The following is a 14009-nucleotide window of genomic DNA, read 5'->3' as shown; positions in this document are numbered from 1 at the left end:
AGCATATAAACTGTAAATGATCCAGTACTTCCAAGGTTAATTTTCAATTTTCACAGTGAAGGGTTACTATTACATTCTGACCTGTAAATTGCATCTTTCTACTAAAACCCTATTATCTTATTTGTATCCCTTTGCAGCAAGGACTTAAGTGTTCTATATTTGGTGACTCAAATCTGTTTATTATTTCATTTATGCTTGGCTTCACACACCATTTGAATTAGCATTTTGCAGCACAGTCATTTTGTATTCTTGTACCTAGCCTATACACAGCTGCATATTTGTTTTTTCTTTTAAATTGATCAGGGCAAATACCATTCAAGAAAGAGTCAATAAGGCTCAAGAGTGAAACAGATGCCTACAAGGACACTGAAAAAACTTGAGAGTAAGACAAGTCTGACTCTCATCATTCAGAATGAATCAGAGCAGCATCCAGAACAACATAGCCAGCTCTTACCATTAAAATACCTGAAGCTTTTAGAATGTAGAAATTTTTTTCTAAACAAGTGCTCACAAATGGCATGAAAATCTACATTACAAATCTTAAATACATATATACTGAAAGGCTGGCTACAGAGTGTTCAGAAAAAGGATTCTTAGACAAATCTCTCTTCTTGAGGCTTCCTTTCTACAAGTGTATTTTCTTCAATACATTTCTGAAACCTTACACTAAAATGGTCTTGCAAGCTAGTGTGCCTAAATGAAGAATCCCTAGAATGCTGTGGCTTCTGAAGAGCTTGACATAATGGAGAAGTCAGATAAAGCAATTAAAGGTTGGACAAGCACAGAGGTCTTCACTGGTGATGCCACCATTTTGTTTTAAAAGAAAATCCATTCCAGTGATAACATTTGTTTGCTGATAACCATTAATTTGCTGACACACCCACACACAGATGAAATGTGTCCAATTTCCTTAATCCAGGTTAAGGACTTATTTGAATATTTTATGGATCTTCTCTGGCTTCCATAACTGAGACACAGGTATGCAGCTGAACCCACTAACTGTGTTCCCAGGGCAGGCAATGTGCGTGGAGGTAAAGAGAGATCTGTGGTCTAACTTGGTAATTGTCCTTCTCCTCAGTAGCTACTCAAAAAGTAAAGACAGCCATCCACCTCTCACGTGACAACATCAAAGATGCAACTTCCAAATTAGGAAAGAAAGGAGCAAATTATTGTATTGTGAAACAGAAATGCAATAGATCTGATGTGAGCTAGTGAGAAACACCTCATTTAGTGTTTCTTACCCCAAATCTTCCAGATGTTTCTATTTACCACATGCCCACTCTTGAGCTCTAGTTGCTTCTGTCAGCAGTGTTTCCTCACTAGAGGCCACCCAACCCTCTGAGCTTCTATAGTTCACAGCCCCAAATATCAAATGCTTCACTTACTAGGGCACAGATTTCCATTCAAAGTCAAATTCAGAGATCTTATATGGAAACTATCCCAAATTAAGAAGTAACTGTACAACCCACAACATCACCTAGAGCAGTACCAGCTCAGGATGTGGAAGTAGCTTCTCTAAGCAGGAGGGTGTTTCTAACTCAGTTGCCTGAGGAACAAGTGGATTTCCAGAGGGGTATGAAGAGCTGAAACTTCAAAAACACCATTGTTACAGACCATGGCAGGGTGTCCATGTTATGGGGAAATAATAACCCTGTTTGTTTAGAAATGTTCATTTATTGAACCAAATCAAACCAAACAACTTATGCATTGGGTTAGGGTTGACCTGTACAGTAACACATACTCTGGACTGCAGTTTTCCATCATGGGACATACTCTTTTCACCGTACTTGGATATTGTGGGGCTTTACACCTCATCACTAAGGCCACAGCCTCTAGCAGCCTGGCTATACTGCCCAGCTCCTGCTTTCCTTTCCCTGTGGGCCAGACTACCATTTTGGTTCCCCAGCAGAAATACAGAACTGATCAATATTTACAGTATTTGTTGCTCAAAAAAGTTTATGATCAAATAATTTTCACTTTCAATGTACAATATTCTCTTTTGAGCTAACATTAGTTTAAGAAAAAGATCCACTGCCTTGTGGCTGCTGTTGGCAGTTCTCCACCTCATAGGGCAGTTTGGGAGTTTCACCACAGTTTTGCTCAAAGCCTTCCTGGAGCCATGCTATGAGCCTGACACTTTAAGGAAAAAAGAACCAGTATAAATAAAGTCTTCAAAGGTTTTGGCATATACGAGGGAGCAACTCATAGCGTAAGAAGGAAGGAGTAGGGTGGAAATTTTGTAAGCTAGTTTTGCTGCTCAGAAGAATTCTCATGTAACCCACCTGTATTTCTGTCAGAGTATTTAAGAGCATCTTCACTTCAAACAATAGGATCTGCTTTCAAAAACAGACTGTTGTCTAAGGTATACAGACACTCTAAGTGTGGTATTTTTAAGGTAAGGCTATTGCTTTGGAAGCACAGAAGACGCAGTGGGATCTCCTTTCCCCATTGCCTGAGTGTTCCCAACAGTTTCCATCAGGATTATTCAACAACTCATTTCTGTCTCCAATCAGTGCTGGTTTGTTTATATTTATAAACAATGATTTTATAACTAACATTTGCAGTACATCACTTTTAATAAAAAAACCCTTTCCTAATTAAAATAAAATTATTAACTTAAAAATACAGCTTGATCATGTGAAAAAACTACCAATCAATATTCAAGACAAGCTATGGAGTAGTTATTCTTTGTGGGTCTCGAAGGTCATGCAAGTGATGGTTTTATGCTACTGAGTGATTTGCTTTTCACAATACATTGACAAAACAACACAATTAGTCTTGCTTCAATAAGCACACACAATAAAATGAATTAAACAATACAACATGTCTCATACATTACAGCTTCACTTTTGTAAACACAAAAGCTGCTTCACTAAGGGCATATAATTTTCCTGTCTGTTTTTAAATGATTGGCTTTGTACCCTTGTAATTAATTTTAGCAACTCTGTTGTCTCTGGACAGAAACATTGGAATTAAATAACTGACCACACTTCAAGATAATATTTAAATATCCAAGATCCTGGAATTAGAAATGCTTGAGACTACAACAGTGCAGGACAAAGCATAACCAATAAATGGCTGGTTTATGAGAGTAAGCAGTCATTAAAAATCATGACTGATCAACCTTTTCTGACCAAGGGGAACAAAGGTCTTCAAAGGCTCCTGTTCATAGCATGCCCTGAACTGCTTGGGTCTCTGACCTTTGAACTCTATTGCTTTGCCTACTTAGCTTATATCTTTCATGATTGTTCATTACATTAAGGTAGCTGGCTTTCTACAGATGAGCTAAACCCACACGATGATGGTCAAGTAGAAGCTGGGTTTTGGTGTTTTGGTGTTTTGGTGTTTTTTTTTTTTCTAGTGGGTTCTCAGTGAATGTTTATTGTTTGCTATGCTACAGCTGTAGAGGACAAGTGACAGACAAATGAAACTTTCCATTCTTTCAGAGAAAATGAAATATTGATCACTTATCATAAGAAACAAAGAGCCTGGCATAGGTAGGGCTTGCATTATGAATACAAAATCAGTTACTAATCTCAGGTTAAATACATCTTTTATGATAAATGTACCTACTTCTAAATGTGCATACTTTGTTATGGTTATATCTGTATATGGATGCACACATATACACACAGATGTGAGGAATTTCAAAAGAGTTCCTCAAGTCAATTCATTAAGTGTGTAGTGTGTTAGCATAGTACTAAGCTGCTTCTTATACCTTCCTATATGGAAGAATAGTTTATACTTACACACTGTTCTCTGCATTTTACACCTATGGTGTGATCATGAAATATTATATTATGCAACAGACAACTGTGCAAATAATATATTGTTTCAAAAGACTGCAATCAAGCCAGATCCATAAACAAAATCTAAGAGAACAGTTGCAATGTTGAGAAAGTACAATGCATAAAACCGGTTAAGTCTATTAAATGATAATGTTGCTTATTAACCAAATATGTTGTGATAGGTCAGTGCTGAGGTTAAACAGAAAACACCAATTGAACCATTTCCCTAAATAAAGCTCCAGGGTGCAATATTCAAAGCACTTTATTCAATAAAAAATGCTTTTAAAATGGTACTTTGGTGATTGGGAAACATTGGCATCATCCGTCAACCTAACTGCAGGAAAGTTCAATAAGCTAAATAATGAACCATTTACATTATTTTCCTTAGGCTCCAGTGATTTGCAAACATTGCATCAATAGAAGTCTTTAAAAAATTATGACAAAGACCTGCTAGTCTTTCAACTCTTAGGCTTTTTTTTGTCATGCTGCAATTTTTATGCTGTTTACATGCTTTTTGTGGCTTCATCTTTTTATAAGACTCCATTTAACATCAATTTCTCATTATATTAAAGCATATTTGTTCAATATGATAATTTTACTAGTGTGTCAAGCATTATCTTTGAGAAACAAAAAGGAAATTTAAGGCTGTTTTAGAATGCAAACATTTCATTTCACTGCCATGGAGTTTTAATGTATGAGTTGAAATGATAAAAAAAAATCATTATTAAAAGGATATGTGTGCATTCTCTCCCTTGCAGCACAAACAGTTTCTTTGTTGTTGATTTCTTCTTCCAGCTCCCTTTCCATCCTGAGTCCCAGATCTGTTGTATTAGCACTTTATCAACTTTCCTGTCTTTCCAAGGTCAAATTCCCTACTGTCTTCCCAGGGCACCACTTGTATAATTCTCAAGTCTTACAGCTGCTTTCTTTAGTAAATATGGGAGGAGAATTGCTCTTCATGGTAGCATTTTCAGGTTTCAAACAACTGAACAAATATACAAAAACCCACAGGAGAGATGAGTGAGCGGGTGAAAAAACTCATGTTGTCTCTCTCAGCTGCACATTTCTTTGCCTGATTTAGTAACACCTTTGGTTATTAAAGCAGAAAGTTTACTTGATTTATAGTTGTCATCATATCTTCATAGGCAGATCCTTGCTCATGCAGTCATTCGTTACCCTCAGTAGTACCTCACAGGCTCATTAAACTGAAATATTTAGTAAATATGAATGTATGTGCAGATGAAAATGTGTACATGTGAATAGAACAGGTCAAACATTATCCAACTACATAACATAAACAAATGGCCTTCTGGCATAAATAAATGCCCTTTCAGCATTCTCAGTTCATAACGTGGATCAGCTCACACTATACAATAGCACATATAGTATTATGGATTATTGATTTTAGCCAAAGATCAGCATCTCAAGTCCTGCTGAGTTTTATTTTAAAAAATGTTCTGACTGCCATTTTTTAGTCACTGAGAACCATCTACTGCTTTATATTCTACAATCCTTTGACACTATGAACTTGTTTATGGAATCTGAATACATGTAATGTCTGCTAGTTTGGTACTACATGAAGACAGATTTAATTTTATTTCTTGCATTCCTAAAAACACTTGTCATAGACTTGTTACTTTTAGCAATTACAGCCTGCAGTTTGAACTGCTAAAATTTTGTTAGCATTACATATGGTGACATATTAGACATGAAAACCAAATTTATACCATGAATAATACTCTATGCTCTGGCAGATGAAATTTGTGAAAGAAACATTGTCTTGTATGAGATCAACTTGCACAGCTAGAAAAATATTCAGACTTTCAGGTACACACTGCCTTCTTCACATCTTACAACAACCTTATTTTATTTATGACTAAGCTACTGGGGGTTACAACTACAACAGTACCTTCAGAAAATGCTAGAAATTCTTTAAAACAAATATGCCCTTCATTCGCAGATCACTTTCAGATGCTCACATTCAGATGCAAAACAACCTCAAAACATTCTATTTCTCTATTTTACTATATCAACTACACACGTTTTTATAAAGTGAACTTACTTTGCAGTATTTTGAAACATGAGCTTTGCCTCTCTCTTCTAATATCTTTTTATATTGAATTTTAGGCAATCAATTTAGGGCCTAAAACAGGATTATTCAGAACAATAACTCAAATCCAATGAAAGCAGTGGGACTTGTTTAAAATTTGGATTTCAATGGAAGCCAAAGGCATGTTTTTATTGAAATGGTGTTTTAAATTTGTGCTACACTTGATGCAATTTTGAAAGAACCCTGAAGATTATGAAGCCACCTAGAGTTTGAAGCTCAAAAACTTTATTCTAAAGAAGCACTTGAGGTTTGATGGCATTTTTTTGTTTCTGGGGGTTTTGTTTGTTTGTTTTTTCCTGTTAAGAATCTATATGTTCACCTGGCAGCATCTCTAGCTAATGCACCAGGTTGTCCATCACTCAGAACAGTTTCCTTTTCCCTTTAATGCCATACTATGATTCAAACATAGATTAATATTTTGAGAATAGACCTCATAATAAAATTTTAATTGCAATGCTCTAGACAGTGTTGACCCCAAAGCACTGACTTGACAGATCTTTTAGTCAAATAACTGAAAACACTTTTATGCAACAAAGAAACACCAGATCTTTCCTAAGGTATAGAAAAAATAAAAACAGATTACTACTAATTTTAAAGAAACCCCTGCCCAAAACACTTCTCTTTCACAGCTCTTCTCTTTTTAACTTTATGCCCCCTTTTCTTTAGGAGATATAAGCATTTTCAGCCTTGCATACCAACCTCATCAGGGCTGGAAGCCTGGTAAGTTCGATTTTCATCGCTGAAGTCCTGATCCACCTCTGCATATTCTGTCTCTGCAGACACGCCAGCCCGGGATTCATATACTGGGGTGACATTGTGGCAGAGTGCAATGGCCTTCACCGCTTCGTGTATCCGACTGCTGACACTCTTTCGCACTTTGGGTGCAGATGACTGAGGTTTCCTGGATGGTGTGGAGCTCGTACTGTTTCCACTGTTCTGAGAGTGGACCTTTTAGACCCAACACAATGAACAGTAAACCAAAGTTCAAAAATGCAAACAAAACATGAATACTTACCTATCTATATCTGACTGTTATCTTTACAAAGGCTGATAAATGATAAGACTAAAAACCATCTTTATTTTTATATAACCTACGGTTAACTAATTCAGCTTATGATTCATAAAAAGCCTCATCTTCTATTAAGAAATTATACATCACTATGGGCTCATCACCTTGCATTTGTAGTCAAATTCCAGTAACAGAGCCTGAAGACAATTGAAAAATGAAACGAAAACAAGTATGCAGGAAAAGGGCTGAATAGGCTGACTGGATTCTGCAGAAACCCTGCTACCTCACTTCGGATTCTACGTTTTTCAATGATCCGTCACAATAGTCCTTTCATGTCTTTTTCATTCTATGAATTATTTTTTTCTTTTTCTTTTTTAAACAATGCATTTAAACCAGGAACCAACTGGATGAGTTCAGAAACACCAAGACAAAATTTCAAGGGTGCTGTTTGGGTGGTGTTCTTCACCTGTACCATTAAATTGAAAAGAAAACCTTTTCTTTTTAATCTTCACCTAAATCTCTGTATTTTAAAAGATCACCCCATTTGTGATGATCAGAAGAGATCAGAACAAGAAGAGATCTGAATAGAACAGAAAAAGAAGAGACCAGAAGAGAACAGAAGAAGAAAAGCAGGATAATTTTAAAATATAAATATTAGGAGTCACTAAAATATGAACATTGCTGATTTAATTTATAACTTACACAATTTCTGTATTATTTGTGAACTAATGCAGTTTTATGCTTTTGCTTCAGGCTGAAATGTTTCTGTCCTTACAAGAATGCAATAAACTAATGAAATAATAATGCAAAATAACAGTTTGGCACATATTTGAAGATCACATTACTGCTGCATAACCATTAAACTAGGACTGTTTTAAGTTATCTTTCAGAAATGCTCGAGAACACAAGTGAACTAATCTTCCTCTGAAAAGTGTTATTTCTTTACAATTAGTTAAAATAAGTTTTTCTGGGGGGCCGTGTTTACTGGGTTTTGATGGTTGGTTTTTTGTTTTTTTTAAAGTCAGCACATTAAATATACCAGCACTACTACCACAGGCTCTTCCGTTCACTTCAATGTAACTCAGAAAACCTTTTCAGAATCCACGCTTTTTTCCTCCTGACTGCAATCTGCTGAACCGTGAACATTCTGCCCATCAAATTACAGTGTTGTCTAATAAAGGGTTTAACTTTCTGCTCATCTGGCACTGCTTTTCAGCTACTGCTTTAAACCTTTGCATTTGCATTCTGCTAACGCTCATGCCATTACAGTCACAAATAAATTAAGCTGATTTACTCCTTCTGAATTATGTTATGTTTATTGATGCTTGTATAATTTAATTTCACACAAATTCCATTAAAGATTATGCCCTCTATCACAAAATGCTTCCAGTGGGGAAATATAATCAGGTTGTAATAGATTTGTGGGTTACATTAAGATGACAGTAGTCTAGTAGGTCCAGTGTAATAATAAAACAGAACACAAACAAGGGATAAAATCAATGTCACACAAGAACCACTGCCTAGCTAACCAGCAGTTTCTATTATCATAGATTAAATAAAAACCTCACCATACTTTTTCACATTGAAACAATTGTTTAAGTAGTTGTTTGGTTTGTTACTGAGACTTCATCATTGTTCTGTTTTAACGAGTTGCTACTAATACAAGCATAATTAAAGCATTATTAAAACATAAAGTAGTGTTCTATAAAGCTGAAAAAAAGGATATTCCAAGAAGGTTCTTTTCATCATCTACTAACAGCAAACCTACATTTTGGAAAATCTTTTCCCCACGATTGAGAAGAAAAGCTTCCCTCACATTTCTTATTTTAAGTATGTTACAGTTACTAAAAACTTCTAACCATGGTTACCACTCACTAAATTTTACAGTAAATTTGTAAAAGCTTTAAGTAGTAAGAATTCCAGGAATTGTGCAATTTTTTTCAGATAGCATGTTAAACTGCAAAATATAAAAAGAGTATTAGTGAGCACCTCCCATGGAAGACTGGTTGGTGCTTAGTAGTCAAACTCACTCAGACTAAGGTGTGCCATCTCAAGACTGTCAGTTAATATTAAATATTGCTACAGTTCTTACTATGAATACCCAAATGGCACATTATAAGAAAACCAGGTTTGGGTGATTTTTATAAACATAGTCAGTAGTTAACTTCAGTAACACATTCTGAACCAAATTTGGACTGCTGATTTTCAGGTGAAAGAGCTCCGTATCTCATTTCCAAGGCAAGATTATTGTATCTCACTTACTATTCATGGCTATACCTGCAAAGAATTAAATTGAAATAGATTTATCCAAGGAAAAGAATTCAAGAAGGGGATTTGTTGAATTGTATAGCTAGGAAATAATTAAGAGTTTAAATTGCAAACTTAAAGCTTACACATTTCATCACTGTTTTCTTTCCTGTCTCTCATCTCAAAAGCTACATTGTATTAATTGGGTCCAGTGTAGTGTCAAATTAAATTTTTATTTTTATTTTAAGCAAATAAATAGGGAGCCACAGTTCAGAACACAGCACAGCTAGATATTCAAATCAATTGTTGATCCTACAGTCCTTTTACCAGAGAAAATAAAGACACAGACAAGGAGGTCAATCCACAAACTTAAAGGAGGTCAGTTCACAAACTTTACTGGGTCAGGCAGCCATGTTTGTGTATCCAAGTTCACTATGGAAACAAACTTTTATATATATTTTTATTATCATACTGTAAACAACATGGAAATACTAGTCAACCTTTCATTTGTTTCCTCTTCTGTCAATTTTCTTATTTTTTTGTTTCAAAGAATAGAAATTAAAAAAAAAAAAAGTACAAAGTTCATCCTAATCTCAGCGTAGAATCAGGTTTTTAGAAGGTTTGTAGAAAGCACCTAACAGTTTACATACATGGGAAATGCTTGAAGAATTCCACCTTCCTCCTTCATCCCACAGCTGACCTACACACAGACAGGGAGTCACAATCCTCTTGTACACTTTTCAGACACATCACAGGAACACTTTGCTCTCAAGCAATATGGAGTTTTCCATTTTCTCACACTTTCCCCCTGCCAGTTTTATGCTGTTTGAAATCATCTTAGTTTTTTTTAAAAAACAATTTTTAAATATACCTATGTAAGTTTTATTTTGACAACTACTGTTATACCATTTGGTTATACCAATTAATGTGGCTTTTCAATATCTATTCTGGATGAGTAGCTTCAAAGACACAATTATTGTTCGCGTTGTTCTGGACACTTCCTTGTAATTTGTAGTCTCAGTAATGAATAGCTTACTCTTAGACGATTTGGCAGGAGGAAGATTGCACTGCACAGACAGGTTAACACAGATTTCTGCTAGTGGAGAACAGAAAAGTAAATCCCTTTAAGTGGGTATTATGAGGAACTTTGGAAACAGGAGAGAAGTATTTACTGTCCCACGTTTTTGCCTTCCATCATATTTCTTAAGAGATATCTACACATTACAACTTTCACAGCATCTCAGATTCTAGACATAATCATTAAAAACAATGCTTCAATGCTGTTAAAACACACCCCCTTGATACTAAAGGTAAATGATTAAAGAAATGAGATACCTGTGAATAAGAGTTTATAATATGACTCTGTATTTCATCCATTGTGTCTGTTCCATAGGAAACAGTACCTAGATGGAGGCGCTTAAATATCATCTCATTCTGTGTAAGTGTTCCTGTAAAAAAGGAGAAGTTTATCACAAAGCAGTGAAAAATACTGTGAGAAGGTACAAGCCCCTCCCCCCTCCACCACCCCCCATTATCTTTCCTTTGGAAAGAAGGAATGAATCACGAGTTAGCATCAATTTAGTTAATTAAAGGAACATTTGTGGAGAAAGATCAGGGTTAGTCATTCTGGAAGAAATCACTGGTTCTACCTGCAAGCTGATTCTGCCAATAACTAAATATGCAGATTTGAAGAGATAAAATATTTTCTTTATATACAAAAAATAGAATTTGCAGTACATGGACGGAACTGACTCTCAAAAGCCAATGCATGAGTTTGCACCATGTATCAGAAAATCTAAAGAAAAAAGCCCCTACAAACCCCCAAAAATTCATACAAATTTCCCACACTTCATGTACCAAGGCAGATATTCTGGCAATTGGGCACACTCAGTGTTATCTAGATTAAGTCATTAAGACCTACCATCACTTCCAAATTTGATGGATTCAGCCTCCAAGTGGAGTAAGACAGAACAAACAGAAACAGTGGTTTCTGTGCTCAGTTCACATGTGTAAGAAACTACAGTGTGTCAGTCAGAATGTCACTGCATCCACCTCTGCCAACCAGTCACATCCTGTGGTTTGGAAAACCTGTGATTGAGGGGTGGGGGCTTCAGCCTTCCCTGATAGAGTATGTGAGGCAGAAAGAGGTCACTACTGCCTAGCTTTCCATGGTTAGCTCACAAAAGAGTATTTTGATTATGGCCCTTCCCAAAATCTTTTTCCTGTGGCTACTCAGGCAGAGCAAGTATAAAAATAGTATAAAGCTATTCCTATATTTAATTACATAGTGTTGTGTCATTAAAAAGCATAAGTCTGATAATACAAAAATAAACACAATATGGTACCAGAGTTGACATTTTTGAAGCTTCTACAATATTTTTAAATTGTAGTATAAGAAAATTATCTGGAAATAAATACTGCAGAATAAAATACTTCATATTCATTTTATTTATCTAGACTATTTTTATTTCACGTCTTTATCCCAGTATGCCAAAATACATACTAAGCCACAGGAGGGGAAAAGACTAAAAGGATGACATATGCAATTATTATTATTATCTGCAAAACAACACTGTCTGGCCAGTTAGCATCCAGTTTATGCACTTAATAGGGCTAGAACTATCAGAGATCTTGAAAGATTCATTAGGGCTGTAAAAGTCTCATATCTTTCCGAGTTACATTTGAGATGTCTACCACTCCCACTTCCTCATGATACCTGTACGGTGACACTTCATGTCCACTGTTGTACCACCACACTGCACTATGAAACCCTGTCCTTCTGTTTTATCAGTATGAAATGATCATTGCAAATTCCCCATTTACGAATTAAAAACTACACTTCTCAACTGCTTTTCCTTACACGTTGTTGAGGATTTTTCTTTCTATAGTAATATTATTTGAATTTTTAAAAATAATTAAAATAAGGTTCATGTGAAATGCATGAATTCTCTACAAAATATGCATAACATTATCAAAAATTTACAAGAGAAGCTGAACATTCCCAAGCCTGGAAAACAGCTCAGGAAGACAAAGTTCCAGATCTCTAGAATTAGCAAATTGGAAATTTTTGGTTACTTTTATACAAAATGGGAAAACAAAATTATTTTGTTTTACAGCAATCAAAAAAACCACTTTTTCTATCTTTAGGAGCTGGACTTTTATTGAAACCTTTTATTAAATTTCATTACATTTTTTTACTTTGAGACTAGAAAAATTCAATCTCCAGTTTGCGCATGAGAAACATGAAAATTTCCACCAATAAACATGAGAGACTAAAATCTCCATTTCTAAAAGAAAGCAAAACCAAAACCCACACACTGTGCAAAAATATTCAGCGCAAGAAATTTCCAAGCCAATCTTTATCACCTTCCTAATTTTCCAGGTGTGCTAATACCTTGTCACTGCCCTTGGCTTTGCCAAGCCTTTGAATTAAAAAAGCTTGCTCTAGGAGTTGTGAAACTAAATGCTAGTCAAAAGGTGAGACAGCAGGCAACTGTCAAACCCGCTTGCCACTAGTTCTGTAATTGCTGCTTGGCAAAACTGAGAAGGAAACAAAATTAGCCCTATGATTATTATATGGAAAGATTATTTCTTCTGACACCACTAAATCAGTTCAACTCCCTGTCATGCTTGGTGAAGGAAAGGTAGATAGCTGGAAAATTTGTGTTCCACCCCCACTTTCTCAGCAAGCAGAGAAGAAAAGGTTCTGCGCAGAAGAGTATGGATTTTCCCATCTTGCAACCAACAGGAGACAGGGAAGAAGGTTTAGGAAAGAGAATCAACTTGTGAAGACACAGAAATAAACATTCTGGAAAACCTGATTTAATACTTGCATCTTATACATCTCTTATACGATCCTTTTTATTAGCTATGTTAATAGGAAATATCTATGACAAATACCCAAAACAAAAATAAAGAAAAGAAAGAACAATTCCAGTTTGCTCATGCTTCTCAAGATTAGCGTAAGATTCTGAAGAACAGCCATAATAAACCTGATGTGTTGTTAGACAAACAGGGGTAGCTGAAGTTATAAAGGTACTCCCAAAAATTTTTGAAAAAAAACCAGCTTAACAAAATACATGTTTTTCAGCCATCCACATGGAAACAAAGCTTTGTCACGTGTGCAAATTAATTTACTTCTAAATTCTTCTAATGAATGAGAAGCCAAAATGGGACAGAAACATTCCTACCAACTTTTTCCATGTATTACATGGCACCAATCAGTCACATTATAACTTCAGCAGCAGTTCTGTCCTAAATTTTAGTGTTTTAGTTGAAGACTAATACTCCATGACAGAACAACACATCTTGTATTTTATGCCCCCAAGTGCAAACCCTTCAAATATCTAGAGGCAGATTTTCTAATATAACCCACTTTTTGAACAAGAAAAACAACACAAAACTGAGCTCTCTTAGTCCACTCAAGGTGGTAAGTACTACAGAATAGTGAAGGAACTTTCTACTTTTAATAATATTTTTCAAAGACCTAGTTATCAATTCCACACTCTCAGGACATTGCTAATATGAAAAGTTATTAGATTTTAAAAAGCTTATTTTAGAAAAGCTTCCAGCAAGTACATTAGTTAACATATGATCTACTACTACTATTATAAACTTTGCTCTGGAATGCAGGTACCAGACAAGGAAAACAGCCTGACAAAAAAGTTTGTATAGAATTGCTAGAGAAAAAATTAGTGTGTTCTTTAATGAAGCCAAGAGCTTTTTTTTTTTTCTTCTTTCCTACAATTGTATCATTAAACACAGAGTAAAGTGGGCAAAGAGGAAATTAATTTCTAAGGAAAAAGTCCTGAAGGCATCATTTCTTGGGTGGCAACAGATGTGATTCACAACAGAG

The 14009-nt window shown here is 35.4% G+C and overlaps 1 protein-coding gene across 5 annotated transcripts in view; it reads right to left on the bottom strand.

The window, feature by feature from the left end:
* Positions 1 to 14009, bottom strand: part of ATP9B (ATPase phospholipid transporting 9B) — a 154174-nt gene that overhangs the window by 18992 nt on the left and 121173 nt on the right. For all 5 annotated transcript variants that reach the window (XM_085051714.1, XM_085051715.1, XM_085051717.1 and 2 more), the window contains 2 exons: positions 10490 to 10602; positions 6598 to 6846 (listed from right to left, as the gene is read on the bottom strand). In XM_085051714.1, coding sequence (XP_084907840.1) covers positions 6598 to 6846; positions 10490 to 10602 — 362 coding nt within the window. The remainder of the gene's footprint in view (positions 1 to 6597; positions 6847 to 10489; positions 10603 to 14009) is intronic.

The sequence above is a fragment of the Lichenostomus cassidix genome, chromosome 2, assembly GCF_008360975.1.
Source record: "Lichenostomus cassidix isolate B80296 chromosome 2, HeHo_3.0, whole genome shotgun sequence".
NCBI classification, from domain to species: domain Eukaryota; kingdom Metazoa; phylum Chordata; class Aves; order Passeriformes; family Meliphagidae; genus Lichenostomus; species Lichenostomus cassidix.
The sequence above is the reverse complement of the archived record's forward strand: the minus strand, read 5'-3'. Positions and strand labels throughout refer to the sequence as shown.